The sequence below is a fragment of the Callithrix jacchus genome, chromosome 12 (assembly GCF_049354715.1).
Source record: "Callithrix jacchus isolate 240 chromosome 12, calJac240_pri, whole genome shotgun sequence".
Taxonomy (NCBI): Eukaryota; Metazoa; Chordata; class Mammalia; order Primates; family Cebidae; genus Callithrix; species Callithrix jacchus.
The window spans coordinates 105,138,121-105,157,251 of record NC_133513.1 but is presented as its reverse complement, the minus strand read 5'-3'; the positions used below and the strand labels follow the sequence as shown (position 1 = coordinate 105,157,251).

Genomic DNA, 19,131 nt, shown 5'->3' with positions numbered 1-19,131 from the left:
GTACCAGCTGTGTCCTCTTACCAGGAAAGAAAAACTTCTTCAGGAACCCTCAATTTGCCTTGCTTTCTGTTCACATTGCCCAGAACTGGGTCATGTGACCGTTTTGGCTGCAAGAATTGTTGCAGTATTAGGGAACAAGATTATCATAATTGGCTTAGATACCTTGATTCATTCTTTTCTCAGAACTATACAAGAGATCACCCTGAACATAACCAGAGGGTGGAAACATGTCTTAAGCAGGCAGGTCTCAGTGACTGCCCCAAATTAGCTGGAACTAGGAAGTAAATTCTGGAAACCACAGCTCAATGAACTTGATGCTGATTTTTGAAACAATGATTAAACAGGCATAGTGTAAACATTCTTGACTATTTTGACTATAAGCTCAAAGGGAGGAGGTATGGTGCTGTCTTGTTCAAAGCTGTGTCTACAGTAGCTTGCTTGGCATAAAGTAGATGTTCTATAAATATTTATTGAATAAATAAATAAACAAACAAAAGCAGCCCCAAGAAAAGTAGGTCATAATGAGAACAGCATGGATCCAGTAAGAATAATTCATGCCAAGCTACTTACTTTAAAAGTTTTTGATAGAACAATCATTATATTTTATGTAAGGGAATTTAATAGATACTTTATTAATGGATTTAGGCAAGTCAGTAGACAATGTCCTTACATTTTTCTTGTAGAGAAATGCTCCTACACATCGGTAGACCTGCAGCTACTTGATCAAATGCATCCAGGGAGGTTTTGGTCAATTAATCTGGATCAGTCTGAAGGGGAGCCTTTGAACAGGGACTATTAGGAAGGCAGCATGAATTATTGTCAAGAACATGAAGTTTAGTATGAGAAAGGCCTAGGTTCAAATCCCTTCTGTGTTGCTTTCTGTCTGGTTAATTTTGGCAATTTATTTAATTACTCTGAGTCCATTTTTACTATCTGTAAATTAAGGATCTAAATATCTTACAGGATCATCATGAGAAGGAGCCATGTTAAAACGTAGCGGGTATACTGGTCAACGTGTAGAACGCCAGAAGAAAAGGTTTTAAAATACCTTGAAAATATGGAAAATGGCAAAACAAAACAAAATGTAGTGTACACAGAGGTACATGTACACTACTTTCACAAATGCAGGGTGTGTGCCATTTTCATAATTGGCTTAGATATTATGATTCATTATTTTTTCAGAGTTGGCCAGGAGATTGTCCTGAACAAAATCATAGAGAGGGAAATAGAGAATAGTTTTTCTGCTGGTACAGTGAGTGGGATCAACTTTTCTAGACTCTTATCAGACTCTCATTATGAAAATAGGAAATCTAACGTCTGGTAACAGCACCCTGAGAACAAAAGACAACTAGCTTGGGCAATGAAAACCTGCATTGGTATGTATATAGAATTTGTAGTGATGCCACTCTTCTTGCTCCTAATAGCAATCATGTGTGTGCTCCTTCTCTTTTTTCCTTGTGAATCTGGCTAAAAGTTCATGAATTCTACTGATTTTCTCAAAGAATTAACTTTCAGTTTTAATTGTTTTTTATTTTCCTATTTTAAAATTTTTCTGTTTCCATTGATATCTGACCTTTATTGTTTTCTGTTTTTGTTTTGCTTATTTTGGGTTTAATTTACTCTTTTTTCTTAAGGTTGAATCTGAGATCGATGATTTGGAATCTTTCTTTTTTTCCAGTGTAGGTATTTTAGGACTATAAGTTTCTAAGTGCTGTTTTAGCTGCAATCCTTAAAGTATGATATGTTGTGTTTTCATTATCATTCAGTTCAAAGTACTTTCTAATTTTTATTTTTTTAACATCATGATTTTTTAAAAGTATGTGAGTTTCCAAATAGTTGAGGATTTTTCAGATACCTTTAAGTTAGTGTTTTCTGATTTCCACTATGCTCAGAGTATGTTTTATGTAATTTGGATCCTCATATGTGCATTGAGACTTGTTTTATGGTCCAGAATATGATCTATCTTGGTGGATGTTCTGTGTGCATTTGAATGTTTATTCTCCTGTTACTGGGTAGAGTGTTCTATAAATGTCAATTAGGCCAAGTTGGTTGATAGTATTGTACAAGCCTTTTATATCTTTATTAATTTTTTACCCACTGTTCTGATAGTTATTGGTAGAGGGATATTGAAATTGCTGACTACAACTGTAGATTTTTAAAACTTGCAATTTAATTACTTTTCATTTATGTATTTTGAAGTACTATATTAGAGGAATAAATATGTAGAATTGGTTTGTCCTCATTATGAATTAACCTTTTTATCATTATAAAATGATCCTCTATAAATTACCTGATACTAATACAACCATTTATATTTCATTTGATTAGCTTTGGCATGGTGTACTGTTTTCTAACCTTTACTCTTATTTGTCTTTATATTTAAAAGTGAGTTTTTAAATGGGTGGCATATAGTTGGATCTTCATTTTCTTTCCAATCTGACAATATCTGCCTTTTAATTAGGGTGATTACTTATGTGAGTTTAAATCTACCATCTTGCCATGTATTTTCTCTTTATTCTATCTATTCTTTTCTTCACACTCATTTCCTGCCTTCTTTTGAATTCATTAAACATTTTAAAAATTCAACTTAATCTTCTTTGTTGATGTGTTAATGGTAACTCTTTGGTTTGCTTTCATGTACTTGCTTTGGAAGTTAAAGTATACATCTTTAACTTATTACAGTTTACCTTAAAGTATATTATACAGCTTAGTGCATTAAATAAGAATGTTACAACAGAATACTTCTTCCTTCCTGGACTTGGTGCTGTTGTCATCATATATTTTACTTCTATCTATGTTATAAACCCCACAAGGTATTGTTGTTGTTTGTGCATTAAGCAATTATCTTTTAAAAGGGCTTTAATGGCTGGGCACAGTGGCTCACTCTTGTGATACCAGCACTTTGGGAGGCCAAGGTAGGTGGATCACTTGAGGTCAGGAGTTCGAGACTGGCCTGGACAATGTGGTAAAACTCCAGCTCTACTAAAAACACACACAAAAAGTTTGCTGGGCGTGGTGGCGGGTGACTGTAACCCCAGCTATTCAAGAGGATGAGGCATGAGAATTGCTTGAACCTGTGAGGTGGAGTTGGCAGTGAGCTGAGATAATGCCACTGCACTCCAGCCTGGGTGACAGAGTGAGGCTCCGTCTCAAAAATAAAATAAGGGCTTTAAAAATAAGAAATATTATTTACCTACATATTTGTGGTTTCTTAAGCTCTTAATTCCTTTGCATAGATTCAGAATTCCATCTGATAGCATTTTTTTTTTTGCCTGAAAGACTTTCTTTAACATTGCTTATAGAACAAGCCTGCTGGTGGTTAATTCTTTCAGCAATTCTTTGTCAAAATATGTTTTAATTTTGTCTTGTTTTGATATATATATATATATATATATACATATATAATATATATAAAATGTACATATTATATATTAATATAAAAGAATTCTCGATTGACAGGTTTTTCATTCAGTACTTAGAATGCTGCTCCACCAGCTTCTGGTTTGCATTTTTCTGGTGAGAAACATTCTGTCATTCTTATCTTTGTTCCTCTGTACAGTAATGTCTTTTTTCTCTCTCTCTAATAGCTTTTAACATTTTCTCTTTATCAATGGTTTTACACATTTTGAACATGATGTTTCTTGGTATAGTTTTCCTCATGTTTCTACTGAGTTTGTTGAGCTTTTTAGGTTTATGAGTTTATAGTTTTGGTCGAATTTGGAAAGTTTTCATCAATTATTTCTTCAAATACTTTTTTCTGTCCTCCCTAATCTATTCTCACCTCATATTTCTCATTTTCTTCAGGGACTCCAATTGCATGTATACTAGGCACACTGATACTCTGTTTATTTTTATTTTTAGTCTTTTTCTTCTCTCAGTGTTTCATTTTGGATAGTTTTTATCACAATGCTTTCAGGTTTTTACTGTTTCTTTTTCAGTAATGTCTATCCTATCAATTGTGTGTGTGTGTGTGTGTGTGTGTGTGTGTTAAAAATCTCAGTGATTTTATTATCTCCTATGTGTTTGGTTTGTGCCTTTTTTAAAGAAAAAAGATTTTTCACATCTCTACTTCCCATGCTCACTCTATTTTTTCTATTTTTGAACACATCGAATACAATCATAATTACTTTCTTAATGTCCTTGTTCTCTTATTGTATCATCTCTGCCATTTCTGAGATGCTTTCAATTGGTTGATTTTTTTTCTTATTACTTTCCTGTTTCTTTTTGAATGCTTGATAATTCTGATTGGATTCCAGACATTGCAAATTTTACCTTGTTAGGTGTGGGTTATTTTTAATTTCCTATAAATATTTTTGTGTTTTACTCTGAGACACTTTGTTTTTAAAAACAGTTTAATCCTTTGGGTGCTGACTTTTAAGATTTCTTAGAATCAGAGTAGCATTTACATTAGGGCTAATTTTGCCCCATTACTCAAACAAAACCATTTGAGTTGTGAATTATGGGGTTTTCCAGTCTGGGTGCCAGGATCGGGTACTATTTCTGGTTCTGTGTGATCACTGGGTATCTTTCTACTTTGCCTTTTGGGAGCAGGATTAATTTCCTACCCTGTGTAAGATTTAGTTATTGCTCTCTCTTTTCTTCATACATGATTATTTCCTGGCCTTAGGTAAGCTTGCTCACACACATTCTCTAATCAGCAGAAGTGGGCTCTGTTGTAGATTTCCACCGCTCCTTTTTTCTCTGTATAGCTTTCTCCTCTCTGACATGGGACTCCCAATTCTAGCTGTTTTGGCCTCCCTGCTCTCCCAGTTTTGTCTCCTCAACGCAGGGAGTCTGCCTAGCTCTTCCTGGATTCCCCTCTTTGTACTGCAGCCTGGGCTGCTCCCTCTAGTCAGTAAATCAAGACATTCATAGGGCTCACCTCATTTGTTTTCTCTCCTCGGGGACCACTGTCCAGCACAATGTTTAAAAGTCATTGTCCTATATATACATCTGTTTGTTTTTGTTTTTAGTTGTTTTAGGCAGGAGAGCAAATTCAGTCCTGTTGCTCCATCGTAGCTGGCTAGACTGGATTGCTATAAATTACTGTGGCTCTCTTCACAGAACAGATTGTCAAGGATGTCACTTGTTTCCAAAACAATTCTTATTAAGTAACATGAAACATCTGAAAATTGCAATGTACGTCTCCTCCATAGTAACACTTTGCAACAGGCATTGCAAAATGAATTTTGTGTAAGGTGATCCATTTTTCCCTTTGGCTTACATTTTAAAATTCCTGTGGCATTTTCTCTAGTGCAATTGTTCTTAGTAGAACAATTTCTCTTTAGTAGTGACTTCAAACCATAAGACTTTTCCCTGTTTTCTCCCTTCTTTTTTTTCCTTGTCAGGGGCCAATAAACTGTACACAAAATTTCATAATGTTATGGGATTAAAATTCATCTTCCTGACTAGTCAGCATAAAGTGCTTGAGTATTTAGGTGTGTGCTTATGCTAAGATTATGTGTGTGGGTTGAGTAAAGACAAGGTCTTTGACCTCAAGAAGCTCAAAATCTGTTTTTAAAAAAATGAGTATCTACTCCCATTGTTTCGGATTGTTTCAAAAGAGGAGAACATTTGCATTTTGGGGCGGATTTATATATAGAAGAACAAGAAAGTTCAAGAGAAGACTTTTTTTTTTATTGTTCCTTAGCCACAACAAGTATTTATTGAGTGCTTAGTATAAAAACAAGAGACTTTGGTATCAACTAAGAGACTGAGGCAAGTCACTGACATAATGTGTTTGTAATCTTTTAGAAGACAGAAATTGAGAAAGATCCAAGGTGTGGTATCATAGTACATGTTTGAGATATCATGGGTGTGGTTATTGAGGGCTGGAGAGATTAGGGAAGGCTTGAAGAACTAGTTCAGGAAGGAACTGTAGAATTTCAGGGAGAACAGTATGAGCAGAATTAGGAGGATGAGTGCCCATGGCTTGTCTAAGTACAATCAGAGAGGAAGTGTAAGGCTTCTGTTGGAGAAGAGGGAATAGCAGAGGCCTATTTGTGGAGGTCTTATTATATTCCAGGCCTATGGGTTTTTTTTTCAGGTGGATATGCAGGAAGATTTGTATTGAATAGGGAATTAGGATTAGTGAGTGTAGGAAGGACAAGGAGTGGTGGCAGAGGCTTGAGGGAACGGCATATGCCTTAATCATCTTTGTATTCCCAGATCCTCGGTCATACTGAATGTTTGTTGCTTAAGTAGATGTAAAAGTTTATTATTTTTTGAGACAGGTCTCATTGTCACCCAGGCTGGAGTGCAGTGGCATGATCTTGGCTCATGGCCACCCCTGCCTACTGGGCTTCAGCAATCCTCCCACCTCAGCCTCCTGAGCAGCTGGGACTACAGGCATGTGCCACCATCCCCGGCTAAAAAAGGTTATCTTTTTCCTTCTAAATTGCTAATCTCTTGATAATCACTGGCCTTGTCAAAGGCATGACAAATATTGTGAAAGAACCTTTTCATGCTCAGTGTTAATTTGTTTCAAGGGCTAAGGGTAGGCCAATTTGAATTCAGATTCCTAAAAGCTATTTTTAAAAAATTGTATTTTAAATTAATTAATAGTTGCATATATTTCTGGGGTACAAAGCAATGTTGTAATTAGCTTCAGTTATTCCACAGTATAAATACAACGTGGAATAACTGAATCAAGCTAATTAACGCATCTACCTATTTCTCAGTTTTCATGGTGAGAATTTTGAAATGTACTCAGCGATTCTGAATTGTGTAATACATTATTATTTACTATATTTAACATGATGTGCAACATATAGTCCGAAGGGAAAAAAACCCTTATTTCTCCTGTCTAACGGAGCCTTTTTATCCTATAAGCCTTATACTTGCTTCATTTCATATCTCATTCTCCTCCTTAAAGGAAAAGGCACTCAGCCACTTTTGCAATCCCTGCCTCTCTCATTCGTAATAAATCCTGCAGTCTTACAGGTCTCATAAAAAGTCGGACCACACAGATAACCGGATAGTCCACGCGCACACTTCCAATAGAGCGTTGAAGAGGGACAAGCTCCCAGATAAGCTGAATTCACACAAAGCAGAATGACATCAGCACACACACTCACACACGAAAGGCCTAGGCAGTGTAACCGTCTGTCCAGGCGCTCACACACTATCTTTAGCCACACACAGGCACGCACACTCGAGTGCACACATTCTACTCTCAGATCCACGCACGCTCACCCTCTCAAGGCCAAAGGCCTGGCCCCGCCCCCGGCGCTGGCTCGCCGGCGGCCGAGCATCAATCCCGCGCGCCTGTTGCGTCATCAGGGCGCGCCATTATAGCAGACTCTGGCCGAGGCTTGCAGTGCCGGCAGCTGCAGCAACCGAAGCCGGAGCTGCTGGGGGTGCGAGCTGCGAGGGCGGGTATAGGCTGCGACAGGCTGCTCGGGCCTGGAACGCCGGGACAGGTGCGTGGAGCTGGTGCGACTCCTGCAAGTTGCTGAGGCAGTCCTGTCCCTTTTTCCCCGTCCTGCGAGCTCCGGGCTTCTCCCTGAGAAATGGGTCGGGCTCGTGCAAGGGTGGGGGTAGGATTCAGTTCTCCTGGGGTGACCAGGCAGGGGCATGGGTTCCCCTGGGGAGGAAGGAGTCCTTATGGACTCAGTCCCCTAAGCATCTGCACGCGCGGAGGCGCCGCCAGCCAGCCCGCCTGGGTCCCTGGGGGACATTGAGGCAGCAGGGGTGCTCTGAGAGCAGCCAGTGTGCTGAAAATAATTAATGATAGCGTCACCATTGATTGGACTGAGCGCTCACTGTGTGTTCCACCCTGTGGTAGATCCTTTGTTCGTATTTATTCAGTCCTCTCGGCAACCCAAGAGGTAAGAGCTATCATTATGCCCATTTTCCAGATGGGAAAAGCAAGGCATAGAAGTTAACCAGCTTATGTTAGTAAAAAAAATCACAGATGGTAAGCAGTGGAAGATTTAAGCCTCAGAGCTCGTCTTCCAGCCTCTGCCTTTTTCAGATCCTCCAGTCTGCTTCCCTCAGCGCCTTCTGGCTGGTGCCTCTGGGATATTGCTTCTTTTTTATTCCTTGACCTTGAGCGAACTGTAGGGAGGAAGTGCAAAACGTGGACTTACTGTTGGCACAAGTTGGTCTCTTTTTCCTCTCCTCTTCCCCTCTTCATTTTCGCAGGCAGCAGTGGCTCCCCTATTGTATAGATATTCTGCACCCGAAACTGATAGCTGAGTCCTGAAGTATTATGTTATGATACAGAAGAACTTTCATCCCAGGTGCGTTGCTTTATTCTCTCCCTGGCCTATTATGTTACCTTGTACTTAGGTTAAATTGTTGAGGACGTAGGTAGTTATGCCGAGAATAGCAGTGATTGTAGCAAACCCATGTGGGGATTGTAAAGAAATCCGAATATGCCTTCCAAAGGAACACTGTTAGCCTCGACACGACCCTTCAGGATTTTAATGGGATGATTTTAGGCCAAGTGAGAAACAGGCAAAAGCTAAAATAATTTGAGACTAGAGATTATGTTAGAGAGTTTTTATATTTTGGGTTAATATCTATTCTAGGAGTTTACTTTCAGTGAACCTTTTTCCTTAGGGTAGAAGAAAGCTTATCAAAAAGGATGAAAACTTAGACGTCGTCATATTTTTCAAAATAGTGTACTTTTCTTTCAGAGCTTTGTAGCTTTGTATTACCTTTGTATTAAAAGTGAAAATATTTCTTTTAGAACATCACAAGAAAATTAAGATCTTAATTTAAGTGGGGGAACTTCAGGCATGCCCTAATTGCCTTAATTAAATAAACATGCCTTCCTTCTGCCAGGAACTATTCAAATATTAACGAAAATGAAATAAAAATAAGCTTTTATTTACACTTACAAATGACTAGTAATAGCTATTTTGTTTGGAAAGTCTAAGGATACAATGTTGTATTCTTACATATTCAGGAAGTCTTAGGATACAAATGTTGATTTTTTGTTTTTCTAGTCAGGGCAGCCTAACTGTGTTCCTATAAACACATCAAAGTCAGTTTTTACATTGTGACTCAACGTGGTACAAGTCTATCAGTTCATTTGATATCCCATTATGGAGCAAGGTAAAGTAGAAATCAGAATTTTGAGTTCTGGTATTTACTCTCTCAATTCCTTATTAACTTAAATGGTACTTTTTTTTTTTTTTTAATAGCACATGATTCTGGAATTACACTTTGTGACATGGATGAATCTGCACTGACCCTTGGTACAATAGATGTTTCTTATCTGCCAAATTCATCAGAATACAATGTTGGTCGATGCAAGCACATAAGTGAGGAATGGGTAAGTTTAGGATAAGAGTTAAGAGCATTCAGCCTAAAAATGTTCATTTTAATAATGTTTGTGAAGGTGCAAATCCTGGCAGCAACATAATAACGAGAGAGTGATAGCTACAGAACCTGGTATCTTTATGAAGCCTAATAAAAAATGTTATGGCATTATATTGGAGAGAAAAAATAGATAGAAAATTTACATACACTGATTATGTTAGAAAATGAAACAATCCTTTTGCATAGGAAAAAAAATGCTGTAGTAGTTTTTGGTCAAGTTAGTTTTTTTTTTTTTTTTTTTCTTAGTATGTACTTTCCATGAGTTTACTTAAAAAGTATGGGTTTTATAATAGAAGTAAACTTTAAAAAATTAAAAATAGGAAATTATAGTATGAATTCAATCTAAAAGGCATATATTTTCTTGGACTGTTTTTTCTATTTCAATATAACATGACCTATATTGTGAAACTGTAAAATCTTGCTCACTATGTAAGGTCTTTATAGTTCTGTAGTGGGAGTGTGTGGTTTAAAAGGGAGTAAGGTTAATTGTAGCATAGAGATCCAGGAGTCTGAATATATTTGTCTTGCTGTCAGAAGTCTGTTTAACTTTCTACAATTTAGTTTTTAAATTTTTGAATGCTGCCTTCAGTGTGTAGCTATTACTATTCTTGGGTGCTCAACTTTTGCTTATGTGGTAAGTTTTTATCCAAGTGTTGATCATGGAGGGAGTACTTAAATGAAAATCACCGTGTCCTAAGGAAGAATATGCCATAAGTCTTTCTTCTGTCCAAAATACCTTAGTTTTTGAGATCAAGTAGACGAGTATTCTCTTGTCATTTAGACACTGTTTTTTTTTTCTTAATATTTGTCAGGGTGAGTGTGGTTTTAGACCTACTGTTTTCAGATCTGCAACTTTAAAATGGAAGGAAAGCCTAATGAGTCGGAAAAGGCCGTTTGTTGGAAGATGTTGTTACTCCTGCACTCCCCAGAGCTGGGTAAGAATCTTACTGCTTGTTGGCCTCAATGCGCAGCATGAAATATGGAGATTTCCAGCTTTGTAGTGGGTGGTCTTATTGTACTAAATTCACTTTCCGAAGAGAGACTCGTGCTTATGAACCAAATATTTTAAGTAAAGATGTTGGCACAGTTTTTCTTTCCATTCATTTATGTAGTAAATATAGGTTCTATAATTGATACTAGATAACATTCTAGTTCTTTTGAGGTTTTAATAGGATAAAGGGCAGAGTCAATCTTACTTTCAGTTAAGTCTTCCAAGGAGTTAGTGGGAACCTTCATGAACTTTTAGGTGTTGAACTTTAGCACTTAACATTAAAATCCTAGCAAGATAAGAAAGAGATAATAGGACAGAAGAAGAAGTTAAATTTGTGGCTTTGCTCTGAGCCTTGGCTAATGGAAGGTGTCCTCTGACTTTGTGATAGTGAAGGATCATCACCTAAAATCTTAGGATGAAGATTTTAGAGAGTGTATATGGGTTTATCGTTTGTATTTTGGTGAAAAAACATGAGCCATGCAATATCTTCTGCGTTACAGTGTAGTCTTTGAGAAGAGTCGAGTGGGTGAGAGGTAGATTTTTGATGGTAGTTGAAGAGAAGGACAAGTTAGCACAGGAACATAGACTTTCATGTGGTTATATCAAAGGCAGTAGAATTGCCTTTTAAAAGTCATTTCTGGATATTACGTTCTCTCTGGGATCCAGTTATTAGGATGTAGAAATTCTGCCATTTAAGTGCCTGCCATTTATAGAGGTGGCTTTAACCTGTGTGACTAGGTAATTGTGCTGTGTGAATTTTCTACTCAAGATTGGCTTGCAGAAAGTAGAATTCTGAGTCTGGTGTAAAGGGATTTACTGACGTGGGAGAGAATTGTGTGGAACCCAAGCAGTTTGTGTTAAATGTTCAGGTCTGCTCCAGAATGTCTTGTTATAAATATTGCTTCTCTTAAACGACAAGTGCATCGTTGCAAGAATTTGGCAGAATTGAAGGATCCCAGAAATTTCTAGTCTAGGAGTAAAGCTGATTCAGATTAATAGGCCACTTGAAATCAAGATTTAAACAGAATGTTATGTGACTTTTCTTTTTAGACCTGACTCTAGTTTAATTCTACTTTTGAATGTTTACTAAAAATAATAACTACAATGTGTTCTTAAGTCAGAGAGTATAAGAAATTATTGGGTAATGGTGATGGTTTAGAGTAGGGGTAGATAGTACAACAGACAATTGATTTTTGCCTAACTATCGTACCTGGTGGAGCTGAACTTGATCTTGAATTACTTCCGTGACATGATCATTTAAAATCATTTGTTTAAAAATATTTTTATTGGTAACTTTATGATATTTGCTATCTTTTCTCTGAAATCCTATTTTCCTTTTCTCTAAAGAAATTCCACTTAAGTATTTTTATATTTTTTGTTGAGGGAACATTGTGCTTTTTCAGCATTTCAGTGTGGAACAGTTACCTTTTTGCCCATATTGATAAAGGTGGCTTATAACCTGTGTGACTAGGTAATTGTGCTGTGTGAATTTTCAGCAAAGCTATCTCTGGATTATCTTTCAAGATCACGTGTACAGAGGGCGACCAGTAGACATGTGATTTCTCATTAAGTGGACAGTTATTCGGGGTTAATAGAAAGACCATACTCTTTGGAGCAAGACATAAGATTGAATTCTAAACCTCTGCCAGCCTTAGTTTCTCACCTATAAAATGATGTTAATAAATAACTCTTATGTGTCAGGATTTTTGGGAGATGTAGTAACCAACAATAACTGTATGGTGCTTAGCATAATCTTTGTATTTTGGAAAAACTGAAATCTTGACATTCCTGTAGCTTCAGTTCTTTCAAGGTGGAGATGGGGAGTCAAGAAGGAAGGGATATTATTTCCTTTGGTTTTAAGGTTTTAAAGATTAATTTTGAGTTTATGACTTTCTTCGAAGGCTAAAAAGTATTTTTCAATCAAACATTTTTCTTCACTTAGATTTTCGAGGCAGTGTCTGTTTTTATGCTTGATATTAAAGTCATCAAGAACTGGTAATGAGAGCTCTTCACCATCAATCGAGTTGTGTATTTATGTCTACATTTACTTTGTTTTATATAGGACAAATTTTTCAACCCCAGTATCCCGTCTTTGGGTTTGCGGAATGTTATTTATATCAACGAAACTCACACAAGGTAAAAAGAAATTTCTTATGTTTTTAATACATCTCAAACGAAAAACAATATAGTTAACACACTTTAAGCTGAAGTGCTTTGAGTTATTGAGAGTTAATAGAATATGAGTTAACAGAAATATGAGTTTCCGACACAAGAGGCTTTATCTGAAAATTGGAAGCAGTATAGCCACAGAGAGAACGATCACTGTTACCACTTCTGCAGTTACAGGTATTTTCATGAGAGTGTAGATGCCCCTTAGAGTGTTCTTTACTTGTTCTTATATTGATTTTGGATATGAAGTATGCCAAAATGTGGGAAATACTTTCTGAGGAGACCGGTAGGTTTGAATCTCTTATGGTTTATTATAACTATTTAATACTTTAGAAAAAGTATAAATTATTGAAGCCTGCCCAATCTGTAGAGTGTTAGAAGACATTTTTCTATTGAGCAAATGCCCTTTGATTTATTATTTACCCAAGACTTTACATAGAATTCTTACAATTTCCAATCACATGGGATGGGCTTGTAAGTACCAGTGTGAGAGAAAAGGGTCTTTGTTTGATCTGACTCCAGGCAAGGGGACGAACAAGGGGGTTGAAAGTTTGTGTGAATGTCTGTGACGCAAGAGAATCAGTAGCCAAATGCTAGCAGTCCTTGTCATTCTATGAGAATTAGTGCAAGAAATCAACTACTTGAAGCCTTTATGAAATTAATTCTCATAATTTGATGATTAGATCACACATGAGAATGATAATACTTGCATTTGTAGTAAACTTTTGAAAAATAGAACTTAAGTCTAAGACATGAGCATATCTTTCCCATTCCCAGGTTGCTGGTCTCTCTCTCTCTTAAATTTAAATTTAAAGGAGAGGGGAGAGACTTTGGTGTTGAATTTGTTTTTGATAAGATGATAAGATTCTAAGAAAAGGGATCTAATAGAGTCTTCTCTTCCTTATGTAAGTAGATATTTTATATGTAAAGCCAGGTGGTTTGTTTCTTGCCCTCAATTAGAGACAGTTAAGGAAAACTGCATTTGCTATGATGACTAGCCAGTATGAAACTATTCCATGAAATAGGCTGCATGTTCAGCTATTTAATTCTAATGTGTATTATGTGAAGCAAAGCCTAAAACATTTTTACACACTCACGTGTGGTCACACACTCTGTCACTCTCACACAATTCTTACAGTCAGTTGCAAAGGGATTTCATAGAGAGCTTGGACTTTGTACATTCCAGTAGTATTTCTGAAACTGTTGGCTGAAGGAAGAGTTTAGGATTAACATTTAACACACTGGGCCAAATTTTTGGAAGATTTACACAAATAAAAGGAGAAAGAAAGAGAATGGCAGGAAGGAGAGATGACAAAATAGGTGATTCATTAACAATTCTCAAATTACTTTTTCTCAACTGAGGGCATTCTGTGTCTTTTCAGAGTTCCTGAATTGATAATGATAATGTGGCATTATGTAGTCATTACAAATGGTTTTAAATTATTATATAATGAAAGCTCGTAGCATTCATATTCTGAAACTCATCTCTCTGTCCTCCCATCTAAATACCACATAGTCATGTGTTACTGACAGGAATATATTCTGTACCTCAGGTATATTTAAAATGTAGAAGGGGTAAAAAAGTGAGAAATTCTGGCTTCGTTAGCCCAGAGCACAAATATTTAGATGGTGCTTGACTTCTTTCAACTCATCAGCCTTGTCAGTTCAATTAGAAAGTCATTGATTATCTTAGGGGAAAAAAAAAAGCTATTACCAAAAAATAAAATTAGCCTTTAATCATAGGAAAAGACTTCCAAGTTTATCTTTTTTGGGGAGGGGAAGGGAGATGGAGTTTTGCTCTTGTTGCCCAAGCTGGAGTGCAATGGCTTGATCTCAGCCCACTGGGCTCACTGCAACTTCTGCCTCCCAGGTTCAAGATTTTGGACTCTACTTCACTAGTCCAAAATCAACACCAGTGGGAGAAAACCCAATTATTTTAAACTCTTAGATTATTATATATTCTCTTTTCTTGCTAAAACCTTCAAATATGTTTATTCTCCTGTTTTAGCCTCCCAAATGGTTGGGATTATAGGCGAGTGCCACCACACCCGGCTAATTTTTTGTATTTTTAGTAGAAACAGTTTCACCATGTTAGCCAGGCTGGTCTCAAACTTCTGACCTCAGGCGATCCACCTGCCTCGGCTTCCCAAAGTGCTGGGATTACAGCTGGGAGCCACTGCGCCCTGCCTCCAAATTTATCTTTTTATAGCCCATAGCTATAACTATAAACTGTATGGTTTATCAGAATAGATATAGCTTATATATAGCATTACACATTTTTGCCTTTTAAATCATGCTAATAAAGCCAAATGTTTTTATTTATTTTGTTTTTATATAGGGTTATTCAGCACAGTAACACTATTCAAACATGACACACAAATTCCAAGTTTCAGCTTTAGCTGTGAGTACCTGAATAAAATTGGCTGCACAGCATTCTGAGTGACTAAGGAGAATTTGTTATAGGAGAACCCTAAGTCTCAGAAATAGATGACATTAGGCCTTGTTTTTAATGGGCTCAAAATTAGTTTATAATTTAAGCGGCTTGTTTTAGGTGTACCTGTAATACTTCTCTGGTAAATCATTTTCATGTTACAGACACCGGGGATGGCTTGCAAGATGCCTTTCTTATGTTCTTTTTATTCAAGAGCGAGATGTGCATAAGGGCATGTTTGCCACCAACGTGACTGAAAATGTGCTGAACAGCAGTAGGTAAGGGTGGGGCACAGCTGTAAAGTTGGGCAGAGGCAGGGATGGGTGGTAGGAGTGGGAGGGGGAAGTGATTCTCCTTAGTAAACTTTAGTTTCTTTGGGACTATGTCTCAAGAAGTGTTTGTATTTCCAAACATTAAATGTTAAGCTCTAAAGGAAACTAAGGAGAACAGATGCTTTGGTGACAGTGCCATGTGGGAATAGCAGTCTTGTTTTGTGGATTAATAATTAAATGGGTTTCTAAAGCATGAAAGGCAAATAGGAGTTCAGAGATGCGTGTATTTCCAGAGTTCTCTGTTTTCTGTAATATAAATGTTGGAGACACTGCATTTCCTATTTTATAGCCAAAAGAGAAATCAGTTTGATATTGTTGCCAGTTACTGAGTACCTAGGTAGAAATTCTTGTACTAGAAAGTCATTGCTAGAAATCTTAAGAGAATGAGATACTGCCTTTGCTGTCACAGGAGCTTGGTTACAAATGGTAGAGACTGACTGGAACTCAGGAGGAAGGGGAAATAAACATTCTACAGTATGGGAGTTTGGGTGAAGGTGTTCCAAACTCCCATACTCTAGAATGTTTATTCTAGAATACTGGCCTCATTGATGTGGCCAGTTTTAGAGGTCTACCTGGATTTGGGGAGCAGGAGACCAGGGTGAATTAAAAGGCTGGTTTGACTTCTCAAGAGTTGTTTGTACACTCTGTGTTATGTTTGTTAAGGCCTGAATGGGGATGGCACGTAGTACATACTCAAGAAACACTTCTTGAATGAATGAGTAAGTAGTTGATAATGGAGATGCATCAGTCATGGAAACATTCCTGGCCAGAATGCAATTAATGCTTTTTAAGAAATAGACTCGGGGTACATTCATGTCCTTTGGTACTGGTCTTTTTGTATTAGTGAAATGTGGGGTTATGTGGAATTTAGCTCTACTTCACTAATCCAAAATCAACACCAGTGGGAGAAAACCCAATTATTTTAAACTCTTAGATTATTATATATTCTCTTTTCTTGCTAAAACCTTCAAGTATGTTTATTTCATCCAGATGTTTTGACTAGTAACTGGGATGTTAGAAGTGGTTGAAGGAGGTTGAACCTCATGCTTTTTCCCCTAAGTCAACTGGAAGATTTATAAAATGGTATTAAATGTTTCCTTTTATCTCACTGCTTATTACTATGTGCTGTGCTCTTTTGATCTTGAGTTGTGTCTTTTAAACTTACTGGTTTGAGTTGAAAAAATATTTATAAATATTTATGTTCCTTTTTGAACCCTCCCAGAATTTTACGTATTGTTTTACTAATGGAGTCACAATAGAGTTAATAGTAAATTAGGTCTTCAAAAGAAAAATCACACATTAATTTGGTAGTAGAGTTTTGGATACATCTGACTTGTATGCCTAAAAGGATAACCTTTCTTTTACTCTCTTCTGCTAGAATGCGGTTTTGTGTCTTTCACACTTTAATGGGGACATTCAAACTCACACGGTTGTCACCCAGTACATTTGAATTAAATTCTTCAGTCTGCTTTCCAGATTCCTCAGACATTCGTTGATTTAGGAATATCAATGAATATCCCTATCTCTCCTATCTCTGTTAATTGATAGGAGCCAGTGTCTTTAATATTTAATAGCCAGAAAGAGCACTTCTAGCTTGAGCTTATTCTTTCATATTATCACATTTCAAAGAGAACTTATATTTTGTTTGGGGATTTATAACTGCAGTTTAGAAAATACTGAACATAGAATGTAGTAGAGAACCAGTTATATTGTCTCTCCATTTTCATACCAGAGTACAAGAGGCAATTGCAGAAGTGGCTGCTGAATTAAACCCTGATGGTTCTGCCCAGCAACAATCAAAAGCCCTTAACAAAGTGAAAAAGAAAGCTAGAAGGATTCTTCAAGAAATGGTTGCCACTGTCTCACCAACAATGATCAGGTATTAAAAAGCAAGGCAAAAAGCTTTCAATCACAGCCATGGCAATTTGAGCAAATAAGACTGAATTATTGAACTTTCCTGGCACAGTTCTCTTTGTCCAAAAGATGTTTTAATGAATTCTGATATTAAATTAAACTCTTGTTTATATTCTTATTCAGCTTTCATGCAAAGCAGTGCTGTGTTGGGCTTGAAGGCGCCTTCATCTCTGTTAACTGATAGCAGCCAGTGTATTACAGCAGGCTGCTAGATGACATCTGCTCATCTAGACTAGTTGTGAACCAACTTTCACGTAACTGAGTCATACAAGGAGTGGTTTGCATGCATCAGAGGCATCATTCTGCTCACTAAATATTCGTTTGCCTTGGCCATTTGCTTCTGCAATATAAAGTGTTATTAGAGTGATATATGATTGTAGTCCATAATGAATGGATACTTCTGTAAGTGGTATATATGTAAAGTTAGGTCTAATCCAGCAATTCAGGTACACTTGCACGCATGTAAACACACACACAAAGTCATTTACAAGTACTTTTAGGTTGTAGGTCCAGAAATCTAAGTAGACAGAAGTCAACTGTATATGCTTGTTTGAAAAAATATATGTGTGTACATTGATGTTTTTTGTTTGTACTTTGTTTCAGACTGACTGGGTGGGTGCTGTTAAAACTGTTCAACAGCTTCTTTTGGAACATTCAGATTCACAAAGGTCAACTGGAGATGGTTAAAGCTGCAACTGAGGCAAGAATTCCCGTGAATCTATTGCCCCGTTTTCCCGTCATTTGTAGAGGGCTTTTAGAGTTCTTGTGGAAATGTTCTCTTGTGTGCTGTTGTATATTTCAGCCTATTTGGAAGATTTTCCTTATTTGTGGTAACTTCAGTAGCTGTGTCTTTGGGGAGGAGAATTGGGAGTACTTACCAGCAATATGCAGGATTCCTTTTTTAAGTTACCTTGCAACAACCCTGAAAATCTGGTAGAACAATCTCTATTTCGTAGATGAAGCAATCGAGATACAGATAGTTAAACAGGTTGTTTCAAGTGGCAGATAGTAAGTGACTTGCCCTGGATTTCAAACCAATCCAAGCCTCACTCCATAACCTGTGCTCCTTTTCTATCAGTAGAGCTGTTTCTCAGGAAATGTGTAGGGCAGCTGGAACTCTTGGTTGCTCTTCTTCCCCCAACTGATTTCTGTTGTTAAAGTTGCGCTTATTTTTAGCTCAAAAAGTATTACATTGAAGGAAGTTCATATTGTTGGAAAATGTTTTTAAAGAGTGAGTCACTAATTAGCCAGTGTTTGAGTGACTCTAGCCAAATATGCAGTTGCAAAGTGTGATTGAATTTTACATTTGAATTTTAAATTTGGCATTTTTCCCTTTGCTAGACGAATTTGCCGCTTATATTTCTACCAGTTCATAGATCCCATATTGACTATCTGCTGCTCACTTTCATTCTCTTCTGCCATAACATCAAAGCACCATACATTGCTTCAGGCAATAATCTCAACATCCCAATCTTCAGGTAAGATGAGCTTGAGATTGAAGGAACGAAAAAGATTATGTTTTGAATTTTGGGGTTTTTAAAATTGTACCTTTGGATATATCTTACTGTAAGGATGACATTAGCACTTTTTCTTTTATTATAAAAGTGATACATATTTATTGTGTAAAATTTGGAGATGCACAAATTGCATTAAGACTATCACCATTATTTATATATTTTATGTGGGATACTTGGTGAACTGTGACTCCCTAAACTTTATGACCATTATTTATCAAATAGATAAAAGGCAATTAGAAAGGCAAGATAGCAAAGTCCAGGCCCAGCAGTAAGGAGTTGTGTGGCGGGGGAGGGGGCAATGATGTGGGAGAGGGGTTACTGGTATAAAGATAACCATACCTGGTACTTTGACCTCATAATTTAGTAGAGCCAGAACCACTTAAAAAGTGCAGTATAATGTGAAAGGTGTCTTTTAGAGGTTTTTTTTTAGAGGTTTTCCTCAATGCA

At 37.0% G+C, this 19,131-nt stretch overlaps 1 protein-coding gene across 8 annotated transcripts in view; it reads left to right on the top strand.

Annotated features, from left to right (window-relative positions):
- GPAM (glycerol-3-phosphate acyltransferase, mitochondrial) overlaps positions 1-19,131 on the top strand; it is a 64,404-nt gene that overhangs the window by 23,476 nt on the left and 21,797 nt on the right. For 3 of the 8 annotated variants that reach the window (XM_009010278.5, XM_035269071.3, XM_078344068.1), the window contains 9 exons: positions 8,146-8,243; positions 8,955-9,063; positions 9,153-9,283; positions 10,143-10,265; positions 12,384-12,457; positions 15,086-15,199; positions 16,986-17,132; positions 17,771-17,867; positions 18,509-18,645. In XM_009010278.5, the coding sequence (XP_009008526.1) occupies positions 9,054-9,063; positions 9,153-9,283; positions 10,143-10,265; positions 12,384-12,457; positions 15,086-15,199; positions 16,986-17,132; positions 17,771-17,867; positions 18,509-18,645 (833 nt within the window). In that variant the 5' untranslated portion in view covers positions 8,146-8,243; positions 8,955-9,053. Of the gene's footprint in view, positions 1-1,305; positions 1,377-7,297; positions 7,422-8,145; positions 8,244-8,954; positions 9,064-9,152; positions 9,284-10,142; positions 10,266-12,383; positions 12,458-15,085; positions 15,200-16,985; positions 17,133-17,770; positions 17,868-18,508; positions 18,646-19,131 lie in introns of those variants that run through there. The other 5 variants (XM_078344069.1, XM_035269075.3, XM_009010280.5 and 2 more) reach the window with 4 other exon arrangements.